This window comes from Hemitrygon akajei, chromosome 17 (assembly GCF_048418815.1).
Source record: "Hemitrygon akajei chromosome 17, sHemAka1.3, whole genome shotgun sequence".
NCBI classification, from domain to species: Eukaryota; Metazoa; Chordata; class Chondrichthyes; order Myliobatiformes; family Dasyatidae; genus Hemitrygon; species Hemitrygon akajei.
Window position 1 is genome coordinate 4,202,799 of NC_133140.1, and position 25,415 is coordinate 4,228,213.

The 25,415-nt window shown below is 42.5% G+C and overlaps 1 protein-coding gene across 3 annotated transcripts in view; it reads right to left on the bottom strand.

The window, feature by feature from the left end:
- ccdc102a (coiled-coil domain containing 102A) overlaps positions 1-25,415 on the bottom strand; it is a 211,969-nt gene that overhangs the window by 62,566 nt on the left and 123,988 nt on the right. For all 3 annotated transcript variants that reach the window (XM_073069602.1, XM_073069604.1, XM_073069603.1), the window contains one exon: positions 10,772-10,981. In XM_073069602.1, the coding sequence (XP_072925703.1) occupies positions 10,772-10,981 (210 nt within the window). The remainder of the gene's footprint in view (positions 1-10,771; positions 10,982-25,415) is intronic.

The window sequence follows — 25,415 nt, forward strand, 5'->3', positions numbered from 1 at the left end:
TTCGAACACACTAGCAAACGCCACGCTCCTCATCCACCCCCGGGTCGACATCCCCACTGCCCTCACTGTGGATGCCTCCGACACGGCAGTTGGCAGCGTGCTCGAGCAGCTCATCGAAGGCCAGTGGAAGCCGCTCGCTTTTTTCAGCCGGCACCTATGACCCCCTGAACGCTTTCGACAGGGAGCTGCTGGCCCTGTACCTTGCCATCTGGCACTTCAGGTATTTCCTGGAAGGGAGGGAGTTCACGGTCTTCATGGACCACAAGCCCCTCACTTTCGCGTTTACCAAAGTGTCGGACCCGTGGTCGGGCCGCCAGCAATGCCGCCTGTCGTACATCTCGGGAGTTTATCACCACGATCAAGCACATCTCCGGGAAGAACAACGTGGTAGCCGACGCGCTGTCACGCACCTCCATCCAATCAGTGCACTCTCTGTCTCCGGGGGTGAATTATGCAGCGTTAGCTAAGGTGCAACGACTGGACAGCGAGATGCCGGCGTACCGAACCACAGTCTCAGGACTCCGCCTCGAAGACATACCCATTGGGCCCAAAGGTACTGAGCTCCTTTGCGATGTGTCCACCGGGCAACCCCAGCCCATTGTCCCGACCGCTTGGAGGTGCCGCGTTTTCAACGCCTTGCACGGTTTAGCCCACCCTTCCATCCGGGCGACCATCCGGCTGATCGCAGACAGGTTTGTGTGGTACGGCCTACGCAAGCAGGTCGGGCACTGGGCCAGGACATGCACGCACTGTCAAACCTCCAAAATCCAGAGGCACGTGAGGGCCCCACTGCAACCATTCCAGCCGACACATAGGAGGTTTGAACATGTCCATGTGGACGTCGTCGGCCCACTGCCAGTTTCGAGAGGAGCGAGATACCTGTTCACCATGGTTCACGAGGTGGCCGGAAGCTATCCCACTCACTGACACGGCCACGGAGACATGCGCCAGAGCCCTGATTGCCACGTGGGTAGCACGGTTCGGACTTCCAGCCCACGTCACTTCAGACAGGGGTGCGGAGTTCACACCGGCTTTGTGGTCTGCACTGGCACAACTCCTCGGAAACCAGCTCCACCGAACGACTGCTTACCACCCGCGGTTCAACGGCCTGGTGGAACGTTTCCACAGGCACTTGAGGTCAGCCCTGATGGCACACCTCCGAGGGCCAGACTGGATTGACGAAGTCCCCTGGGTGCTGCTTGGCATCTGCACGGCACCCAAGGAGGACCTGGCCGCATCATCGGCCAAACTTGTTTACAGTGCCCAGCTCATTGTTTGTGCCAGCACCCCGTGGCCAGGAGGACACACCTCTGGCGGTCCTAACTAAACTCCGGGAGCAGCTTGGAACACTTGCCCCAGTCCCGACGTCCCATCACGGAACAACACCCTCTTTTGTGCCCAAGGACCTACAACAGAGCAAGTATGTTTCCGTACGCCTAGGCGTGCACAGACCACCCCTGCAGCGACCATACGAAGGACCCTACAAGGTGGTGCATCATAATGGGACGACCTGCGTTCCCGACATCGGCAGTTGTGAAGAGACTTTTACCACTGACCGTCTCAAACCGGCGCATCTAGACCTTGAATGCCTGGTTGCGATGCCACCCCCATGACGACGAGGCCTGCCACTAAAAGAACTGACAGTGTGCAGGCTGTGGACTCTGCATCTCCTAGTGCCGGTTCTGGAGGGGGTTCAGGTGGCCGCTCGCCCACGCGGCAAGCGAACCAGCATGACTTCAATTTGGGTGCTTTCTCAACTAAAACCAATATAAAAAAGCGAACCGGCTCCAGCAGTCGCAGGCGAGTCTGCAGACAGCGGCAACCGAGAGGGCTCTGAGTGCAGGGCAGATCTCGGCCCGGAAGCCGACGTCACTTCCGCCCCGCAGAGAGTGGGGGATGCTGGGAGCGGGCACTTAAGCGCGCGCGGATTGAAACAGTAAACAGTTCAACCAGACCCTGCTCGGCTCAGTGTGTTGCTTTCACTCGTTGCGTATTAGCGCGACCACACCATTTTACTTACCACGGGAATTCACCACTGTCCTCATAGTCGTTGTCTACACTCCCCTCAGCACTAATGCTAAGGAGACCTCCATTGGGTGGCAGCGTATGCTTTTTAGTCAATTCTCGTTGGTGCACGGATGTTGGGGTTTCGTCGACTTCTTGTTCTCCTGACTTAGAACAATTAACAATTAAGTGTAGATCATTCTACTTGCCTTGGAGTTCTCATTTGTGATCCTGACCGCAGTTTATGTACTGCCAGCGGCCGACTATAAGCAAGTATTTGTGAAATTACATGATGCTGTCTTAAACAAGAAATGGCCCATACCGAAACATTTCAAATTAAGTTGGTGACTTCAATCAGGCCTGTTTAAAGAAAACTCTGCCCAATTATCACCAGCACATAACCTATAGCACCAGAGGGCCCAATACACTAGGCCACTGCTACACTACAATAAGGAATGCCTACTGTTCCTTCCCAAGACCTCTTTTTGACAAGTCAGATCATTTGGTTGTACTCCTACTACTTGCATACAGACATAGCCTAAAGAGCAAGGCTCCAGAGATCAAGACAACTAAGAGGTGGTCGTGGGAGGCCGAGGAACAGTTACAGGATTGCCTTGAATCAATGGACTGTTCAAGAACTCATCTGAGGACCTGAATGACTACACCCGGATAGTTATAGACTTCATTAAAAACAACAGTGGATGAGAGTGCTTACATGAAAGCATTCAGGGTTTTCCTTAATCTGAAGCCTTGGATGAATGATGAAATCTGGAATCTACTGAGAGCCAGATCACAGGCATTCAAGTCTGGAGATGAAGAATGCTACAAGTAGTACAGATATGATCTCCAGAAAGCCATCTCAAGGGCAAAGTGGAGATTCCAGACTGGACAGGAATTAACGAGGGATGTTAGAATACTATAACCCCTTGCAAAGCTAAATGTTACGACATAGGGAACAGCAGAGCTTCACTTTCAGATGAGCTCAATGCCTTCTATCCTCGCTTTGACCACCAGAAAAGGGAAGAACCATCGTGCACCCCCATGTCTCCTGATAATCCTTTGGACTCAGTACTTAATGATGACATGCAGGTTGCCTTCAAGAGAGTGAATCCAAGGAAAGTATCTGGTCTGCATGAAGTACCTGGATGAATACTGAAGACCTGAGCTGAGAATTGGATGCTGTATTCATAATTATCTTCAACCTCTTTGTCCGGCAGTATGTTGTATCCATCTGCTTCAATCCAGTGCCCAAGAAGAGCGTGGTAACCTGTCCAAACGCCTATCACCCAGTGACATTTACATCCACAGTGATGAAGTGTTTTGAGAGGCTGGTGTTGGAGCATATCAGCTCCTGTCTGATTTGTGACTTGGATCCGCTTCTATTCGCCTACCAAAGTTAACAGCAATCTCGTTGGCTCTTCACACAACCCAAGAACATCTGCACAGCAAAGATGCATATATCAGGATGCTCCTTATTAATTACAGCTGGGCATTTAACGGCATCACCTCCTTACACTAATCAGTAAACTCCAAGACCTTGGCCTCAGTATCCCCTTGTGCAGTTGGATCCTGGATTTCCTCACTTGTGGGCTATATCAAAGGGGGTGATTAATCAGCAAATAGGAAGAAGATTGAAACTTGGCTGAATGGTGCAATAACAACAACCTCTCATTCAATGTCAAAAGAGGTAGAGAAGATCAATAACTTTAAACTCCTGGTTGCCACTATCTCAGAGGCCCTGTCCCAGACCCATCATAAAAATATTACTGTGAAGAAAGCACAACAGCACCTTTACTTCCTCAGGAGTCTGCGGAGGTTCAACAGGTCATCGAAAACCTTGGCAAACTTCTACAGATGTGTGGTGCAAAGTGCATTGACTGGTTGCATTATGGCCTGGGATGGGAACACCAATGCCTTTGAGTGGAAAATCCTAAAAGGTAGTGAATTTGGCCCATTATGTTACGAATAAAACCCTTCCAACCATCAAGCACATCTACCTGAAACATTGCTATAGAAAGGCAGCATCCATCATCAAAGATCCTCATCACCCAGGCCATGCTCTTTCAAGAAGAGTTACTACCCCTCAACCATCAGGCTCTGGAACAAAAGGGGATAACTACACTCATTTAAGGACTGTGTTATATTGTTATTTCATGCTCGTTATTTATTGCTATTTACATCTGCATTTGCAGTCTGTTTAGTTTACAATTCCTAATGTTTACAGTTTACAGTTCCTGTTCTATAGATTTGCTAAGTATGACCGCAGAAAAACAATCCCAGGGTTGCATGTGGAGCCATGTATGTAGTCTGACAATAAATTTACTTTGAGCTATGAGAGAAAGGTTAGGAGTTAATTACTGAAGTGTAGCAGAATGAGGGGAGATTTGATAGAGGCATACAAAATTATGAGGGATATACAGGTGTCCCCCGCTTTCCAAACGTTTGCTTTACGCAACTTCACTTTTATGAAAGACTTACATTAGTATCTGTTTTTGCTAACCAAAAGAGGATTTTTGCTTTTACGAGAAAAGACGTTGGTTTTAAACTTGTGCTTACCATGTGAAAGACTACCACGACCATGAAGCCTTGCGCGGGCAGGTGTGTGCGCACGTGTAGACGTGCCGATTTTTTTCTACAAATCGGTTTTGGCTCAATCTTCCCGATTCTGGTAAGTGAAACTACACCGTATATACATTATTTCTACTTTATATAGCTGTGTAGTTAGCATATCATTCCTGCTTTACTATATGTTAGTGTTATCTTAGGTTTTATGTGCTATTTGGTGGGATTTGGTACATTAATTTTTGGGTCTGGGAACGCTCAAAAATTTTTTCCCATATAAATTCATGGTAATTGCTTCTTCGCTTTACGCCATTTCGACTTACGAATTGTTTCATAGGAACGCTCTACCTTCAGATAGCGGGGGGAAACCTGTAGATAGCTAAATGCAAGCAGGTTGGTGACACTAGACGAAGGAGCATAGGTTAATGGTGAAAGTAAAATATTTAAGAGGATCGTGAGGGTGAACTTCATCACTCAGAGGGTGGTGAGAGTGTGGAATGAGCTGCCAGTGAAAGTGACAGATGTGGGTTCAATGAGTTTGTATAAGTACATTGATTGGAGGGTATGGAGGGCTCTGGTCCAGGTGTGAGTTGATAGGACTAGGCAGAATAATAGCTCGGCAGACTGGATTGGCTGAAGAGCTTGTTTCTGTGCCATAGTCTCTGCAATGGTGAATAAGTAATCCAATCATCTTGAAAAGGTCAGAAGACCATAAGACATAAGAGCAGAATTAGGCCATTCAGCCCATCGAGTCTGCTCAGCCATTCTAGCATGACTGATAACAGATTCCACGTAACCCCATAACTCTGCCTTCTTGCCAAATACTTTGATGCCCTGACCGATCAGGAAATGATCAACTTCCACCTTAAATATACCTAAGGGTTTCACCTCCACTCCAGTTGGTGGCAGAGCATTCCACAAATTCACAACGTTCTGGCAAAAAGAACTCATCCTTACCTCTGCTCTAAAAGGACACACCTCAATTTTGAGGCTGTGCCCTCTAGATCTGGATACCCCCACCATAGACGGCCCTTCAAGCCTGCACCGCCATTCAGTATGATCATGGCTGATCATAGGAAACATACTCTCTACATCCACCCTATTATCTAGTCCTTTCAACATTCAGTAGTTTTCAATGAGATCCCCATGCATTCTTCAAAATTCCAGTGAGTACAGGCCTAAAGCTGCCAAACACACCTCATATGTTAACCCCTTCATTCCCGGAATCATCCTCGTTACCTCCTCTGGACTCTCTCCAATGACAACACATTCTTTCTGAGATATGGGGCCCAAATCTGTTCACAACACTCAAAGTGTGGCCTGAATAGTGTCTTATAAAGGCTCACCATTATCTCCTTGCTTTTATATTCTATTCCCATTGAAATAAATACCAATATTGCACTTGCCTTCTTTACCACAGACTCAACCAGTAAATTAACCTTCTGGGAGTCTTGCATGGGGACTCCTAAGTCCCTCTGCACCTCTAATGTTTGAACCTTCTCCCCAATTAGATAGCAGTCCATACTATGGTCCTTTTTACCAAAACGCATTATCATACATTTCCCAAAACTGTATTCCATCTGCCACTTTTCCACCGGCAGTTTTTTGCCCATTCTTTCAATGTGTCCAAGTCCTGCTGCAAACACATTGTTTCCACAGCACTACCTACCCCTCCAACTATCTTCATATCATCAGCAGTCCCAATCCTGATCCCTCAAGGAACACCTCTAGTCACTGCAACCAACCAGAAAAGTTCCCTTTTATTCCCACTTGCTACCTCCTGCCTGTCAGCCATTCTGCTATCCATGCCGGTGTCTTTCCTGTAATGCCATAGGATTTTAACTTGTTAAGCAGCCTCATCTTCGGCAACTTATCAAATGCCATAATCCAAGAAAATGACATCCACTACCTCTCCTTTGTCCACCCTGCTTGTTAGCTCCACAAAGAACTCTAATAGATTTGTCAGGCTAGATTTCCCTTTACAGAAACAATGCTGAATTTGGCTTATTTTATCATTAGTCTCCAAGTACCCCAAAACCTCATCCTTAATAATAGATTCCAACACTTTCCCAACTGAGGCTAGGCTAACTGGCCTATAATTTCCTTTCTTGTGCCTTTCTCCCTTCTTAAAGAGTGGAGTGACATTTGCAATCTTCTAGGCTTCTTGGATCATGCCAGAATCAAGTGATTCTTGAAAGATCATGACCAATACATCTGTTATCTCTTCAGCAATCTCTCTCAGGACTCTGGGATGTCGTCCGTCTGGTCCAGTTGATTTATCCACCTTAGGAACTTTATGTTTGCCTCGCACTTTTTCTTTTGGAATATCAACGGCACTCACCCCTGCTCCCTGACACTCAGAGGACTGGCACACTGCTAAAGCCATCTACAGTGAAGATAGGTGTAAAGTACCCATTAAGTTGATCTGCCATTTTTTTGTCCCCCGTTACTACCTCACCACCATCATTTTCCAATGGTCCAATAACAACTTTCACCTCCTTTTTAGTCTTTATATAACTGAAAAATACTTTTTGGTATCTTGCTTTATATTATTGGCTAGTTTGCCCTCATATTTCATCTCTTCCTTTCGATTTTGTCATTAAAAAAAAATTTGATAGGTATATGGACAGGAAAGGAATGGAGGGTTATGGGCTGAGTGCAGGTAGGTGGGACTAGGTGAGAGTAAGCGTTCGGAACAGTCTAGAAGGGCCGAGATGGCCTGTTTCCATGCTGTAATTGTTATATGGTTATACCTTTTTTAGTTGCCTTTTATTGGATTTTAAAAGCTTCCCAATTATGCAACTTCACATTTAGTACCTTGTATGCCCTTCACTCGGTTTTTATGCAGTCCTTAATTTCCCTTGTCAGCCATGATTGCCTACACCTGCCATTTGAAATCTTTTCCTTCTGTGGGACATATCTACCCTGCGCCTTGTGAACCATTCCCAGAAACTTCAGCAATCTCTGCTCTACCATCACCCCTGCTATATCCTTCTCCAATCCACCTGGGCAAGCTCCTCTCTCATGCCCCTGTAATTCCTTTTATTCCATTACGATATAGATACATGCATCTTATGCTTCTCCTCTCAAATTGCAGTGTGAATTCAATCATATTACGATCACTGTCTCCTAAGGGTCCCTTTACATTAAGCTCCCTAATGTGATCTGGGTTAATACACAACATTCAATCTAAGTCAGCCTTTCCCCAAGTAGGCTTAAGCACAAGCTGCTCTAAAAAGCCATTTTGTAGGCATTCAACAAATTTCCTCTCTTGTGATCTAATACCAACCTGATTTTCCCAATCCCCTCGCATATTGAAGTCCCCTATTACAATTGTGTCACTACTCTTTTACATGCCTTTGCCAGCTCCCCTTGCAATCTCAAGCCCACATCTTTGCTAGTATCTGGAGGCCTGTATATGATTCCCATTTTTTTCTTACCCTTGCAGATGCCTTTCTCCACCCACACAGATTCAAAATTCTCTGACCCTCCGTAACCTCTCTCTAAAGATGTAATTCCATCTCTTACCAAGAAAATCATACCACCTCCTATGCCTTCCTGCCTGTCCTTTCGATATAAAGTATATCCTTTGATGTTAAACTCCCAACTATGACCTTATTTCAGCCATGACTCAGTAATGCCCACAGTGTCATACTGACCGATCTCCAATTGCACCGCGAGTTCATCCACCTTATTCTGAATAATGCGTATTTAAAGACAGCACCTTCAGTCCAGAATTCTTCACCCCTCTGAATTTTGCCTCTGTGGAACAATTTAACTCTTTGCTCTGTCTGCATTGTACCCAGTCATTGACTTGTTCTTCCTTACATTCATTTTACATCCATCATCTACTTGTAAACCGGCTGGCTCATCCTCAGCTCTATCATACTAGTTCCCATCCCCCTGCCATATTAGTTTAAACCACTCCGAACATCTCGAGTAAACTTGCCCATAAGAATGTTAGCCCCCCTGAGAAAACTAAGTGATTTTCTGGCATGTTGATGATGATGACCACGACAATGTCAATTCAGGCCTAAGAGGTCAGCTTTGGGCACTTTCATGCCTGACAAGGGGCGGAACTAAAGACTGTGTGGCGTGCCATTCCTCACAGACATTTTGTCAGTATTTTTCTTTATCTTACGAGGTCGAGTTGCGAGCTCAACACTCAATCTGGCATGGATGGAAAGCGTACTCGGGAATGGCCTAACTGGATTCGAACCCGGAAACCTCCATTCCAGAGTCCGGCGCTGATGTCACTGCGCCACCAACCAACCTGGCAACCATCCAATAATTACATTGTTTGGAGTCTGAAACCTATCACTCTTATCCAGTATGCTCATAGAGCAATTCCAGTCACTGCAATTAAATACCCTCCAACATAATTATGTGTGAAGACAACAACAGTGCAACAAGACCTGTGGTTCAAAGATTGCAATGTTTAAGCAGCAACCTCAATATCATGGAGGCAACTGGATAGGTGAAAATTGCTGCAATACCCAGCAGTCAAAATTAAAACATCCCAAGCATTTAAAATGAGTAAGTGTTCTCATTGCATATTTGCAGATTTATATTCAAGACCTGAATTGGAGGATATGGCTTATCAGTCAATAGGGGGGCATCTTTCAAATGAAGAAAGATCAGGTGCTAATTTTCTGACCCACTACAGAGTAAAGTTATCACAGACTTCATCTCCAAGGACAAGAGCAGACAGGAGATGCCAAGGAATGAATGCAGGAGTTCTGCCTAGTTTCAATTATTGTCTATTGTATGAGATGTGAAATTGAGACCTTGGTTAGCTCGTTAGAATACGATTGAAACCAACCACGAAAGAACAGTTTGGAATCTTCTAGTTTCCAGGAAATTTCAGAAACCACCAAGAAAATCTGTGAACAGCATGAATGTAAATGAAATTCAATAAGATACAGTAAGTAGGAATCCAGGGAAATGGACTGCAGATTCATGGAATATAATTACAATAATTCGTAAGGAATTTTAGTAAATTACAGTGAAACCTTAAAATTGAAGTTGCAAGTCACGAGTTAACTAAGAATTGAATTAATTCCAGAGAAGATTCTAAACAAGAGCTTAATCTGATGAATTATAGTACAGAAGGGAGAGACAAGGATGAATGTGATGCATAGGATAAGACACTAGCTCCGGTGCAACTTGGGCTGGAGCAGGCACTGTAGAGAGCTGGGTCTGAACCTGGTGGAAGAGCGGCAAAAGTGTGGAATCTGATGAGGAAAGGTTGAAACAGGCAGTTGCTGTGGAACAGAATATGACAGCACTGATGTGAGACAACCCTCAAACTAAGAAATTTGTGAACATTTGGGAGGTAGGAAAGGTGAGCTGAGGATAAAATTAAATCTGCTGTGATCACATTAAATGAAGAGAAGGCTCCAGGGACTGAGGCCTGTTCCTCATTAGAATGAAAGCCAGTGAGATAATATTAAAAGAGGAGTGAGTGAAACTAGGAGGGACATCACTCAAACAGTAGAGATAAATATGCTGACTATCACCACCTTGGCTTTGGACCAAACATGGATAAATTAGACAAGTGTACGTACATGGTGTGCCAAAGAGCCTGTGCTATATGGCTTCATGACCCACTGACTCTGGAATGAAACAGGCAAATCTACTCAAGCATATCTGTCTCTCCTGTTTCACAGCCCATTTATCTCTTTAATTTCAGTCCTTGGATAATCTTCCATGTTGAACCCACTATTGTTTTTGAACTGATCAAATGTTTTGACGTGGTTCACTCCTCTCATATCTTTGCACATCTTTTTCCTTCTAAACTAATGTTCACTTATTAATGGTTATACTTCCACAAAAGCTTCTCTCCTCCTTTCCCAGAAGTCACTCACTACAGAATGCTGCACATTTTATGGTTGCGATTTGAATGATCTATTGCCTCAAAAAGCCTATTCCAACATTTTACTCAGCAGGCTGTGCAGCATTTTGTGTGTATTGCTTGGAGTTCCAGCATCTGCAGATCTCCTCTTGTTTCCAACTTTTCACCAATGGCTGAAGAGTAAGAATGCTCTCAAGCTAGTGTCAATTCTGTGAGAATAACAAAATATCTATGATTGAAAGAGAAGTGTCATTGCAGCTGCTGACAAGATATTTGGTGCAATCTAGTATACAATTCCCTTGAGAAGTTCCATGATAACTGTAAACATTTATAAACAATTCAATTCCTTACCTTATTTTTCTCAAAAAGTTCACTCTGAATTGTTTTCAGGTCTGTATCCAGGGCACTTGCAGCTTGCTTCCTCTTCTTCGTCAGTACTTCCATCAAGTCCTCAATCTGTGCCTTCTGCTTTTTGTTCTCTCTTTCAAGATTCAGCTTCTCAGTCTCCAACCGCTCCCTCTTGCCCCACTCAGACGTGTTCTCTGCCTGTAGTCTCTCCATCTGATCACAGAGAGCCAAGATTCAATTAGCAGGCTCTTACCTGCAGTCTGTGACATCAAATGGAAATATGGGCTGGTGCCTGCAATATTGATGACACGCAGTGTCTAACATCAACCACCATCAAAAGCCTTGCATGGGGCACATAATCAAATGCCTTGCTGAAATCTATAGCTCTACCTTCATCAATGTGTTTAGTCACATCCTCAAAAAATTCAATCAGGCTCGTAAGCCACAACATGCCTTTGAAAAAGCCATGCTGATTATTCCTAATCATATTAGGCTGCTCCAAATATTCATAAATCCTGCCTCTTAGGATCTTCTCCATCAACTTACCAACCACTAGGGTAAGACTCACTGGTCTATAATTTCTTGTGCTACCTCTACTCCCTTTCTTGAATAAGGGAACAACATCAGCAACCCTTCAATCCTCCGGAACCTCTCCCATCCCCATTGATGATACAAAGATCATTGCCAGAGGCTCAGCAATCTCCTCCCTTGCCTCCCACAGTAGCCTGGGGGACATCTTATCCGGTCCTGATGACTTATCCAACTTGATATTTACCAAAAGTTCCAGCACATCCTCGTTCTTAATCTCTATATGCTCAAGCTTTTAGTTTGCTGTAAGCTATCCCTATAATCACCAAGGTATTTTTCCATAGTGAATACCAAAGCAAAATATTTATTAAATACCTCCGCTATCTCCTCCAGTTCCATACACACTTTTGCACCGTCACACTTGATTGGTCCTATTCTCTCATGTCTTCTCCTCTTGTTCTTCACAGACTTGTAGAATGCCTTGGAGTTTTCCTTAATTCTGCTTGCCAAGGCCGTGTCATGGCCCCTTCTGGCTCTCCTAATTTCATTCTTAAGATCCTTCCTGCAAGCTTTATAATTTTCTAGATCTTTATCTTTACTTAGTTTTTTTGAACTTCTCATATGCTTTTCTTTTCTTCTTGACTAGATTTTCAACAGCATTTGTGTACCATAGTTCCTGTACCCTACCATACTTTCCCTGTCTCATTAGAACGTATCTATGCAGAACACCACACAAATATCCCCTAAACATTTGGCACATTTCCCTGAGAACATCCGCTCCCTACTCATGCTTTCAGGTTCCTGCCTGATAGCTTCATATTTCTGCTTACTCCAATTAAACACTTTCCTAACTCGTCTATTCCCATCCCTCTCCAATGCTGTGGTAAAGGAGGTAGAATTGTGATCACTATCTCCAAGATGCTCTCCCACTGAAAGACCCGACACCTTACTAGGTTAATTTCCCAATAACAGATCAAGTACAGCCACTTCTCTTGTAGGCTTATCTAGATATTGTGTCAGGAAATCAGGAAAACTCCACCCCATCTAAACCCCTTGCTCTAGGGAGATGCGATTCAATATTGGGGAAATTAAAATGTTCCAACATGACACCCCTGTTATTATTGCATCTTTGCAGAATTTGTCTCCCTATCTGCTCCCTGATGTCCCTGTTACTGTTGGGTGGTCTATAAAACACACCCAGTGGAGTTATTGACTCCTTCCTGTTCCTAACTTCCACCCACAGGAACTCCGTAGACAATCCCTCCATAACTTCCTCCTTTCCTGCAGCCGTGACACTATCTCTGATCAGCAGTGCCACGCCCCCACCTCTTTTGCCTCCCTCCCTGTCCTTTCTGAAACATCTAAAGCTTGGCACTCAAAGTAGCCATTCTTGACCCTGAGCCATCCAAATCTCTGTAATGGCCAAACAGCATTTGGCAAAACCTTTGAGACTCAAGATATAAAGTAAATCTCCACTTTAAAATAAAACTGCGTTATGAAACCAAATACGCAGCATATCAGAGTAAATGGACAACTTAAACGATGTCCCAACAAAAACTCCCTGCATCACAGAAGGCTTTCCCCATTTTATACCTGTTAGAACAGGCCATCACATGACATCACACTGGTGGGAAAATTACATCATATGACCTCACACTGGCAGGAAAATACATCAACCCACCATTACAAGACCATTACATCATGCTCACCAGTCACAAGATACCCACGGGGTATGTAACAGGTCTCTAATCAAATCCAGTTCATTGCACAACAACCAATCCAGAATAGCTGATCCTCTAGTGGGCTCAACCACGAGCCACTCTGAAAAGCCGTCTTGTAGGCTCTCTAGAAACTTCCCCTCCTGTAATCCAACACCAACCTGATTTTTCCAATCTACCTGCATATTGAAATCCTCCATGACTTGTAACATTGCCCTTTTGGCATGTAGTTTCTATCTTCTACTGTAATTCATAGGCCACAACATAACTACTGTTTGGAGGTCTGAATACAACTCCGATTAGAGTCTTTTTAGCCTTGCAGTTCCTTAGCTCTATCCACAATGATGCTACCCCTTCCAACCCTATGTCACCTCTAATAATTTGATTTTTTTTTAACCAACAAAATAATGCCACCACTTCAGCCTTCCTTTTGATACAATGCACATTCTATGGACATTAAGCTCCCAGTTATAATCTTTGTCATGATTCCGTGATAGTTACAACATCATACCTGCCAATTTGCAACTGTGCTGGGAGTTCATCTACCCTATTCCATATACACCCTATCCTCGTTATATGCATCTTCAGACAATGCAAATTCACAGTTATGCGTCAAACCTATTTCTACTAACTTCTCCTTATATGCGTCCAAAACTCACAGTTATGCAAGGCTGTTGGGACGAGAAGCACCACTTTCCAGCCAATACAAGTCACGTGCGCATGCTTCACAGTCTCACTTTCGCCAGTCTCGCATTGGTTTTGGCAGCATGTGGATGTGCTATCTTGTGCTCTTAAACTTTTGTTGTTCCCTGCGGTGCACTGATTTTGTGCTTGAAATATTTAACTATGCCTCCTAAGCGTCCTACATCAAGTCCTGGGCCATTAGCCAAGCGGCAGAGAACCGCTTTAACACTTGTAAAAAAGTTGGCAATTATTAACAGGGCTGTGTCAGGTGAAGGTAACACAGCTCTGGGATGCTACTTCAGCCTGGGTGAGTCCACGATCAGAAACATTTAAAAAAAATGCTGATAAAATAAGTGCAGTGATTGATTCATCACAAATGTCTTCAAAGATTAACTTAGGAGTTGGTAATGGAGGCAGTAGATAGGGCAGTCCAGTGCTCCGATTGTAGGATGTGTGAAGTCAGGGACAGCACAATTGTCTCTGATGACTACAGCTGCAGCTCCTATCAAACTGATTTAGGGAACTAGAGCTGGATGAACTTCGGATCATTCGGGAGGCAGAGACAGTGATAGATCGGAGTTTCAGGGAGACAGCCAGCCCTAAAAATCAGGAGACAGGTAACTGGGTGACTGTCAGGAGAGGGAAGGGGAATACACAGTAAGAGCAGAGCACCCCTGTGGCCGATCCCATCAACAATAAATATACCGTTATGGATACTGTTAGTGGGGACGACTTACCAGGGACAAGTTGCAGTGGTCGTGTCTCTGGCACTGAGACCGGACCCTCAGCTCAGAAAGGAAGGAGGGAAAAGAGGAGAGCAGTAGTGATAGGGGATTCAACAGTCAGGGGGACAGATAAGAGGTTCTGTGGGAGAGATCGAGAATCCTGGACAGTCTGTTGCCTCCCTGGTGCCAGGGTCCACGATATCTCGGATCAAGTTCTCGGTATTCTCAGGAGAGAGAGTGAGCAGCCAGATGTCATGGTCCATGTGGGGACCAACGACATGTATAAGGATGAGATCCTGAAGAAGGAATATAGGGAGTTAGGAAATACGTTAAAAAGCAGGACCTCAAGGGTGGTAATCTCGGGATTGCATGCCTGTGCCATGAGACAGAGAGGGTAGGAACAGGAAGTTATGGCAGATGAATGTGTGGCTGAAGAGTTGGTGCAGTGGCAGGGGTTCAGATTTCTGGATCATTGGGATCTCATCTGGGGAAGGTCTGACCTGTACAAAGAGGACGGGCTGCACCTGAACTGGAAAGGGACCAATATCCTGGTGGGCAGGTTTGATAGAGCTGTTGGGGAGGGTTTAAACTAGTTCAGCAGGGGGGTGGGAATCAGAATATGAGTGCAGAGATTAGGGTAGAAGGACAAGGGCATGATGCTATGTGTTCTAAGTTGGTGAGGAGGGACAGGCAGGGGACAAAACATAAAAGTAGCCAGTTAGACAGGTTGAAATGTGTCTATTTCAATGCTAGGAGTATTAGGAATAAAGGGATGAACTTAGAACATGGATCAGTACGTGGAACTACGTTGCTATGGCCGTTACTGAAACTTGGCTGGAGGAAGGGCAGGATTGGCTGATGCAGGTACCGGGGTTTAGGTGTTTTAAAAGGAATAAGATGAAAGGTAGAAAAGGGTGGGGGTAGTAGCATTACTGGTCAGGGATAGTATCACGGCTGTAGAAAGGGAGGACACTGCAGAGGGAGTGTCCACTGAGTCAATGTGGGTAGAAGTCAGAAATAGGAGGGGATCAATTACTGTGCTCGGAGTAGTCTATAGGCCCCCAAATAGCCCTCGGGACACCGAGGAACAGATAAGCAGACAGATTTTAGAATGGTGCAAGAAATACAGCACTGTAGTTATGGGTGATTTCAACTTCCCTCATATCGACTGGCACTTCCTGACTGCAAGGGGGATAGATGGGGCTGAATTTGTCAGGTGTGTACAAGAAGGATTCCTGACACAGTATGTGGACTGGCCGACGAGAGGAGAGGCAATACTGGATCTAGTTCTGGGTAATGAATCTGGTCAGGTGGGGGGTTCCAGTGACATCATCATCCAGAATGGCAGCTTAAATCAAAAGCTCCTCCAGAATAACGCATATTTTGCCCCGTTAATCCATCAAATATAAGAGATTTCAAAAATATCTGAATTGATAAGGGGGGCAAGAATGGGGAAAAAGAATGGAAGGAATAATCCAAATAGAACATACAGGGTAAATGGTAGGGCATTGAGGAATGCAGTGGAACAGAGAGATCTAGGAATAACAGTGCATAGTTCCCTGAAGGTGGAGTCTCATGTAGATAGGGTGGTGAAGAAGGCTTTTGGAACGCTGGCCTTTATAAATCAGAGCATTGAGTACAGAAGTTGGGATGTAATGTTAAAATTGTACAAGGCATTGGTAAGGCCAAATTTGGAATATTGTGTACAGTTCTGGTCACCGAATTATAGGAAAGATATCAATAAATTAGAGAGAGTGCAGAGACGATTTACTAGGATGTTACCTGGGTTTCAGCACTTAAGTTACAGAGAAAGGTTGAACAAGTTAGGTCTCTATTCATTGGAGCGTAGAAGGTTGAGGGGGGATTTGATCGAGGTATTTAAAATGTTGAGAGGGATAGATAGAGTTGACGTGAATAGGCTGTTTCCATTGAGAGTAGGGGAGATTCAAACGAGAGGACATGATTTGAGAGTTAGGGGGCAAAAGTTTAAGGGAAACACGAGGGGGTATTTCTTTACTCAGAGAGTGATAGCTGTGTGGAATGAGCTTCCTGTAGAAGTAGTAGAGGCCAGTTCAGTTGTGTCATTTAAGGTAAAATTGGATAGGTATATGGATAGGAAAGGAGTGGAGGGTTATGGGCTGAGTGCGGGTAGGTGGGACTAGGTGAGATTAAGAGTTCGGCACGGACTAGGAGGGCCGGAATGGCCTGTTTCCGTGCTGTGATTGTTATATGGTTATATGGATATAAAAAAAAGCATCACTGCGGAGTGTATGGAAGAGAGAGGTACAACGCACGGCTCTCCTACACGTGCGCGTGGTGGTGAAGCTGACGCTGGGCCTCGTTCAGGCAAGTGGCAAATATGATAAGGATTTTGGAAGAGATAAGAGAAGTCCAAAAAGATATAAAACAGCAACTCAATGATATAAAGTCAGAGCTCGCCAACGTCAATCAGAAAATAGCGGAGGCAGAGACACGAACTGAGAAGGTGGAAGATCGCATGCAAAACGTGGAATAGATACTAAGTAAGACAATCAAAATATTAAATCAACAAGAAGGTAAATTGCTCGACCAGGAGGGAAGATCGCGACGGAAAAATATCAGGATTTATAATGTTTCCGAAGGAGTGGAGGGATTGTCGATGACAGATTTTACAGAAAAGCTGCTGCGGGAAGCGCTGGACATTCCCCTGACGATGGAGATTGAAACTGAGAGGGCGCTCCGTGCGCTCGTCCCGAGGCCTTCTGGAGACAGAGAAAGTAAGCCGCGCTCAATAGTATTTAGATTCCTTTGATTCAAAAGCAAGGCGGAGATTCTACGAAGGGCCTGGGGAAAGAAGAGGGTGTTCTGGAACAGAAAGTTAATATACTTTGATCAAGATTACCCCCCCCCCCCCCCCCCCGGCGGTCCTACAGAAATGGAAGGAATATTCTGAAGCGAAACAAATATTAAAGCAAGAAAAGATTAAATTCCAAACCCCGTACCCTGCTAAACTGAGGGTGTTTTACGAAGAAGGCATACAGCTATATCAGACGGTGGAAGAGGTGACTACAGACATAAACATCAGAGGATTGCCCATTAGCGTGGTCAGACCGAGGGAAAGCATGGCTGAGCAGTTATCCTGATCTGCTTGGGACATAGTAAGAGAACTGAGAAAGCAGGGGACGGAAGGAAGACGAGAGAAGGATATTAGGAAGAGACTATGAGTTCTCCGATGACAGCCCTCACCTCCTCCAGAGAGCCATAAGGTTTGGCTAACTTTAAAAGTGCTGATAAACTAAACGGAAGCAAAAACAGATGGTGATATACCTATCTCGAGAAATACGTATTATAATGTGGATTTTATATTACTAATTTATTTTTTATTCATTCATTCACTCCTTTGTCCCCACCTAAATGAGAATACATACATGGGAGGAATACACAGGGAAATCATTTCTGTGCAATGGACATAAATTTTGTTACTTATTTTTATAGGTACTGCAGCGGGGGCCCTCAACTCACAGGTAGGAAGGGCTATCCCCCATGGCTAGACATTTCTTCGAGCTCAACCCAGGGTCATCTAGAGACCCCAGCCTTGGAATCAGACCTGGCGACTGCACCTCTCTGTGAATGGAGTAACAGCAGTTTCTGTGCTGCTCCTAGTTTTGTTCCTTACTCCCTGGTTTAAACTTTGAATTTAAAATGTTTAGTTGCTGATTCTTGAAGGGGAACAATATAACTTTGAGGAGTGGGAAGAACTTGTCTGAACCTAGTGATAAAGGCAATGGAAAAGGAAAGATCTGATGAAATGCCGTTGTGGGCCAAAGATATGATTCGAACACTGAATTCAATTAAAGACCAACTGGAAAAGAACAGTAATGAAATGATGTCATTTCAGGGAAAACTTAAAGATCTGGAAACTCAAGTCATTACACACGAAGAGGAATTGAAGGTAACTAAACAAAAATTGCTTGAAACTACAACTTGTTTGGAAAGATATCGAAATAAGATTATAGACCTGAAACTAGGTCTCGCCGAAGGAATATACGAATTGTTGGGCTGCAGGAAGGTATCAAAAATGGAGACTTAACTGTTTACTTTGGTAAGCTTTTTTATACATTTCCTACTGTACTATTGTAGCCGCCTACGACGGAAAGAGCACATAGATCATTTACTTCGAGACAAGATCCAAATAAACCACGGTCTGTTTTGGTCTGTTTTCATCATTTTAAGATTAAGGATCAAATAATGTGACAGGCAAGAAAGCAGAGAGTTTTCAGATTTGAGAAATCTGAGCTCTGTTTCTATGAAGATTATCGGAAGGAGGTAATGGAGCAAAGATCAAAATTTGCTCTGGTAATGAAACAGGCATATGAAAAGAAATTGTTTCCTTCCTTGCGTCACCCAACAAGAATGAAAGTTTTTCCCCCTGATTCTCCTCCTCGTACATTTTTTGATCCTAAAGTTGCACTGGCGTTTGTTCAAACCATATCTGCTGTAACTGCCGATTGAACTGTCTGGAAGGTTGTTTGGTTATCTGTATTAACATTTCTGAAAGAAGATTTATGAAGGCTGATTTATGAAGATCAGGGGACTTGTTCATTATTGCATATCATCGGTTTGTTTTGGAAAGAAAATTCATGGTTCAAGTATGACTGTTTAAATGGCTATTCAGACATTTGACTGAGAAAAAGATAAGAGGACTTATTCCTTTAACCTAATATCTGATTTGATTTTTTTTTGTTTCTTTCTTAATTAACTAACTGGTAGCTTTTCCTACTAATGGGGCTATTTCCTTTTTTATATATATACTTAGCAGAGGTTTCAATTATTTATATAATATTATTCATTGGTAGTTTTGGAAATTTAATTGGGTTAAATTTGTTATTAACGCTTCTTGCTTTTTTTTAGCTTTTTTAAAAAATCATGTCGATTTATTTTCGAATACAATGCTTGGTTTCTCTAGGTAATATATTTTAGATTTTAATAACTGTTTATCTTTTTTAATTTCTTTTCAATATATTAGTATGTTTTTTATGTAATAGAATATTATAGTGTCTTATAACTGAATTTAAAGCTTTTTTAGGGAATCTAATGTTAAATTTAAGATGCCGCTGGTTTTTCTTCTTAAGAGATAATAATTTTTTGGTTTTTTGTTTAAAAAAGATTAAATATAAACATGGGATAGTTTGTAGATGCTGGAATGTAAACACTGTTGAGACTTTCTTGTTTCTCTTACAAGGTCAGTGGATTTCATTTTTTTTAAACTGGGGGCAGGGTGGAGAACCTTTTCAAATTTTCTTTAGACAGACAGAGCAGTCTAGGCTTCATTTTTCTATCATAATAATTCGATTAGAATAATATATAAAACTCCTATTGCTACTGTTATTACTAATAACTGTAGATCCCCTTTTTCAGCTTTCACGGGGAACAAGATAAAGTTGTCCATTAAGTCCTTTGTTATTTAACTTAATATTAGAACCCATTGCTATTGCTCTTCATGAAGCTGAAGATATTCATGGGATTCTTGTGAATGAGACCATTCATAAGATTTCTCTTTATGCTGACAATTTACTGGTTTATATATCTAATCCTGAGGAATCTATCTCTGCCTTGCTAAAATTATTTAATGAATTTGGAGATTTTTCAGGATATAAAATTAATTTTAGTAAAAGTGAACTGTTTCCTTTAAATGAATCTATTTCTATATATGATAATATTCCTTTCAAAGTTATGGATTCTTTTAGATATCTAGGCGTTATAGTCACTAAAAAATATAAGGATCTTTATAAAGCTAATTTTGTTCCCTTGTAGATTCTATGAAGTATTTATTTAGTAGATGGAACCCACTCACATTTTCACTTGCTGGCCACATCCATATTGTCAAAATGATGACTTTACCAAAATTTTTATATTTATTTCAGAATATCCCCAAGAAGTTTTTTGATCAAATTGATTCTATTATCACATCTTTTACTTGGAATGATAAAAGACCAAGAATTGGTAAATGTCACCTACAAAAATTGAAAAAGGACAGAGGTCTTGCTTTGCCTAATTTGAGAATTTATTACTGGGCTGTTAATGTGCTATATATGTCCTTTTGGTTATAATGGGTTGATAAGAATGAGCGGCCAGTTTGGGTAGATTTGGATTTGAAAGCTGTAAAACAGTTTTATTTAACCTCGTTATTGGGAGCTGCTCTACCTATTCAATTAGCTAAAGTTGCTAATTTAAATTTATACTCTGTGATTAAGTATTCTTTACAAATTTGGCTCCGGTTCCATAATTTTTTTAATCTTAAAAAATTTAAACTTTGTAGTTTAATTTATCGAAACTTTTTTTTAAGCCTTTGAGTGATCCAATTTTTTTATTTTGGAAAAATAAAGGTATTAATTCATTTTAGGATCTATTTAAAGAAGATAGACTGATGTCTTTTGAACAATTAGTTGATAAATACTCTCTTTCATATTCACACTTCTTACAATACCTTCAAGTTAGACATTTCTTACTAAAATATTTAAGTAATTTTCCTTGCATATTAGAGGTCGACCTGTTAGATACTATTATGAGTATGAACCCTTTGATGAAGGGTTCCATTGGAAGAATTTGTAATTTATTATTACAATGGGATAAGCAGCCTTTTTTTAAAGATTCAACAAGATTGGGGAAAAAGAACTTAATTTGACTTTTATAATGGAGGACTGCATGCAGATCTTGAAGTTGGTTAACTCTTCCTCGATTTGTGCTAGCCATTCATTGATTCAATTTAAAATTGTACATCAGATGCAATCAGGAGACCCGGATGGTAGTTTGCCCCCCTGGTGCCAGGGTCCGGGATGTTTCTGATTGCGTCCAAGATATCCTGAAGTGGGAGTGTGAGGAGCCAGAGGTCGTGGTACATATAGGTACCAATGACATAGGTAGGAAAAGGGAAGAGGTCCTGAAAGGAGAATATAGGGAGTTAAGAAGGCAGTTGAGAAGAAGGACTGCAAAAGTAGTAATCTCGGGATTACTGCCTGTGCCACGCAACAGTGAGAGTAGGAATGGAATGAGGTGGAGGATAAATGTGTGGCTGAGGGATTGCAGCGGGGGCAGGGATTCAAGTTTCTGGATCATTGGGACCTCTTTTGGGGCAGGTGTGACCTGTACAAAAAAGACGGGTTACACTTAAATCCTAGGGGGACCAATATCCTGGCGGGGAGATTTGCAAAGGCTACTGGGGAGACTTTAAACTAGAATGGTTGGGGGGTGGGAATCAAATTGAAGAAACTAGGAGAGAGGCGGTTAGTTCACAAATAGAGAAAGCTAGCAGACAGTGTGTGAGGAAGGATAGGCTGGTGACAGAGAAGGGGAGCACTCAGACCGAAGATATAGGGGAGAAGGGAGAAAAAGATAATAAAGTTGTATGCACCGTTAGGGATAAACAGAGAGTAAGAGGTGGAGAGTTTCTTAAATGCATCTATTTTAATGCTAGGAGCATTGTAAGAAAGGTGGATGAGCTTAGAGCGTGGATTGATACCAGGAAATATGATGTTGGAGCTATTAGTGAAACATGGTTGCAGGAGGGGTGTGATTGGCAACTAAATATTCCTGGATTTTGTTGCTTCAGGTGTGATAGAATCGGAGGGGCAAGAGGGGGAGGTGTTGCATTGCTTGTCAGAGAAAATATTACAGAGGTGATTTGGCAGGATAGATTAGAGGGCTTGTCTAGGAAGGCTATTTGGGTTGAATTGAGGAATGGGAAAGGTGTAGTAACACTTATAGAGGTGTATTATAGACAGCCTAATGGGGATCGAGAATTGGAGGAGCAAATTTGTAGGGAGATAGCAGATATTTGTAGTAAGTACAAGATTGTGATTGTGGGAGATTTTAATTTTCCACACATAGACTTGGAAGCCCATTCTGTAAAAGGGATGGATGGTTTGGAGTTTGTAAAATGTGTGCAGGATAGTTTTTTGCAGCAATGGAGGTACCAACTAGAGAAGGGGCAGTGTTGGATCTCCTGTTAGGGAATGAGATAGGTCAGGTGACAGAGCTATGTGTTGGGGAGCACTTCAGGTCCAGTGATCACAATGCTATTAGTTTCCATATAATTATGGTGAAGGATAGGACTGGACACAGGGTTGAGATTTTTGATTGGAGAAAGGCTAACTTTGAGGAGATGCGAAAGGATTTAGAAGGAGTGGATTGGGACAATATGTTTTATGGGAAGGATGTAACAGAAATGGAGGTAATTTAAAAGTGAAATTTTGAGGGTACAGAATCTTTATGTTCCTGTTAGGTTGAAAAGAAATGTTAAAAGTTTGAGAGAGCCATGGTTTTCAAGGGATATTGGAAACTTGGTTCGGAAAAAGAGAGAGAACTACAATAAATATAGGCAGCTTGTTGAAAATGAGGTGCTCGAGGAATATAAAGAATGTAAAAAGAATCTTAAGAAATAAATTAGAAGCTCAAAGAAGATATGAGGTTGCTTTGGCAAGTAAGGTGAAAATAAATCCAAAGGGTTTCTACAGTTATATTAATAGCAAAAGGATAGTGAGGGATAAAATTGGTCCCTTAGAGAATCAGAGTGGACAGCTATGTGCGGAACCAAAAGAGATGGGGGAGATTTTGAACAACTTCTTTTCTTTGGTATTCACTAAGGAGAAGGATATTGAATTGTGTAAGGTAAGGGAATCAAGTAGGGTAGTTATGGAAACTATGTTGATTGAAGAAGAGGAAGTACTGGCGCTTTTAAAGAATATAAAAGTAGATAAATCTCTGGATCCTGACAGGATATTCCCTAGGACCTTGAGGGAAGTTAGTGTAGAAATAGCAGGGGCTCTGACAGAAATATTTCAAATGTCATTAGGAACGTGGATGCTCATGTGATCCATTGTTTAAAAAGGGTTCTAAGAGTAAACTTAGCAATTATCGGCCTGTAAGTTTGACGTCAGTGGTGGGTAAATTAATGGAAAGTATTCTTAGAGATGGTATATATAATTATCTGGATAGACAAGGTCCGATTACAGTCAACATGGATTTGTGCGTAGAAGGTCATGTTTGACAAATCTTATTGAATTTTTTGAGGTTACTAGGAAAGTTGACGAGGGTAAAGCAGTGGATGTTGTCTATATGGACTTCAGTAAGGCCTTTGACAAGGTTCCACACGGAAGGTTAGTTAGTAAGGTTCAATTGTTAGGTATTAATATTGAAGTAGTAAAATGGATTCAACAGTGGCTGGACGGGAGATGCCAGAGAGTTGTGGTGAATAACTGTTTTTCAGGTTGGAGGCCGGAGACTAGTGGTGTGCCTCAGGGATCTGTACTGGGTCCAACGTTGTTTGTCATATACATTAATGATCTGGATGCTGGGGTGGCAAATTAGATTGGTAAGTATGCAGATGATACTAAGACAGATGGCACTGTGGATAATGAAGTATGTTTTCAAAGCTTGCAGAGAGATTTAGGCCAGTTAGAAGAGTGGGCTGAAAGATGGCAGATGGAGTTTAATGCTGATAAGTGTGAGGTGCTACATTTTGGTAGGAATAATCCAAATAGGACATACATGGTAAATGGTAGGGCATTGAGGAATGCAGTAGAACAGAGTGATCTATGAATAATGGTGCATAGTTTCCTGAAGGTGGAATCTCATGTGGGTAGGGTGGTGAAGAAAGCTTTTGGTTTGCTGGCCTTTATAAATAAGAGCATTAAGTATAGGAGTTGGGATGTAATGTTAAAATTGTACAAGGCATTGGTAAGGCCGAACTTGGAGTATTGTGTATAATTCTGGTCACCGAATTATAGGAAAGATGTCAACAAAATAGAGAGAGTACAGAGAAGATTTACTAGAATGTTACCTGGGTTTCAGCACCTAAGTTACAGGGAAAGGTTGAACAAGTTAGGTCTTTATTCTTTGGAGCGTAGAAGGATGAGGGGGGACTTGATAGAGGTATTTAAAATTATGAGGTGGATAGAGTTGATGTGGATAGGCTTTTTCCATTGAGAGTAGGGGAGATTCAAACAAGACGGCATGTGTTGAGAGTTAGGGGGCAAAAGTTTAAGGGTAACATGAGGGGGAATTTATTTACTCAGAGAGTGGTAGCTGTGTGGAACGAGCTTCCAGTAGAAGTGGTAGAGGCAGGTTCGATATTGTCACTTAAAGTAAAATTGGATAGGTATATGGACAGGAAAGGAATGGAGGGTTATGGGCTGAGTGTGGGTCAGTGGGGCTAGCTGAGAGTAAGCATTTGGCATGGACTAGAAGGGCCGAGATGGCCTGTTTCTGTGCTGTAATTGTTATAAGGTTATTATTTGAAGAAGGACAGATTGCCTAAAATCTTTCCTAATGTTGATAGTTATTGTGATAGATGTAAAACTGAGACAGCTATACTGACACACATGTTTTGGTCTTGTTCTATACTGGAACAGTTTTGGAAGTCAGTTTTTTCTACAATTTCTAAAGCACTTAAAATTAGTTTACAACCTACCAAATTAACTGTGCTCTTTGGAATAATACCACAAAATATCCGTGGTATTTCTTTGTCTGACCAACATGTTATAGCGTTTGTTACATCGATAGCTAGGAGGGCCATTCTGTTGAAGTGGAAAGATACGTCAGCTCCCACTCTGTCACAATGGTTCTCTCAAGTGATGTTATGTCTTAGTTTGGAGAAAATTAGTAGTCGAACCTTTGAACCTATGTTTGATTTTGAGAAAAGATGGGGTTCATTTGCTCGCTACTTCTATTTGAGTTAATTGATAGATGTCCTCCACGATCTAATTGTGAATTTTGGTATAATCTTTTTTGCTGGCGGTTTGATGTTTATCTTTAGAAGCCCTCTTCTTTGTGGTGGCGTGTTGGGGAGGAAGCATTAAGAAGAGGGACGCCTCACGTCTTAATAAGCTGGTAAGGAAGGCGGGCTCTGTCGTGGGCAAAGTACTGGAGAGTTTAACATCGGTAGCTGAGCAAAGGGCGCTGAGTAGGCTATGGTCAATTATGGAAAACTCTGAACATCCTCTACATAGCACCATC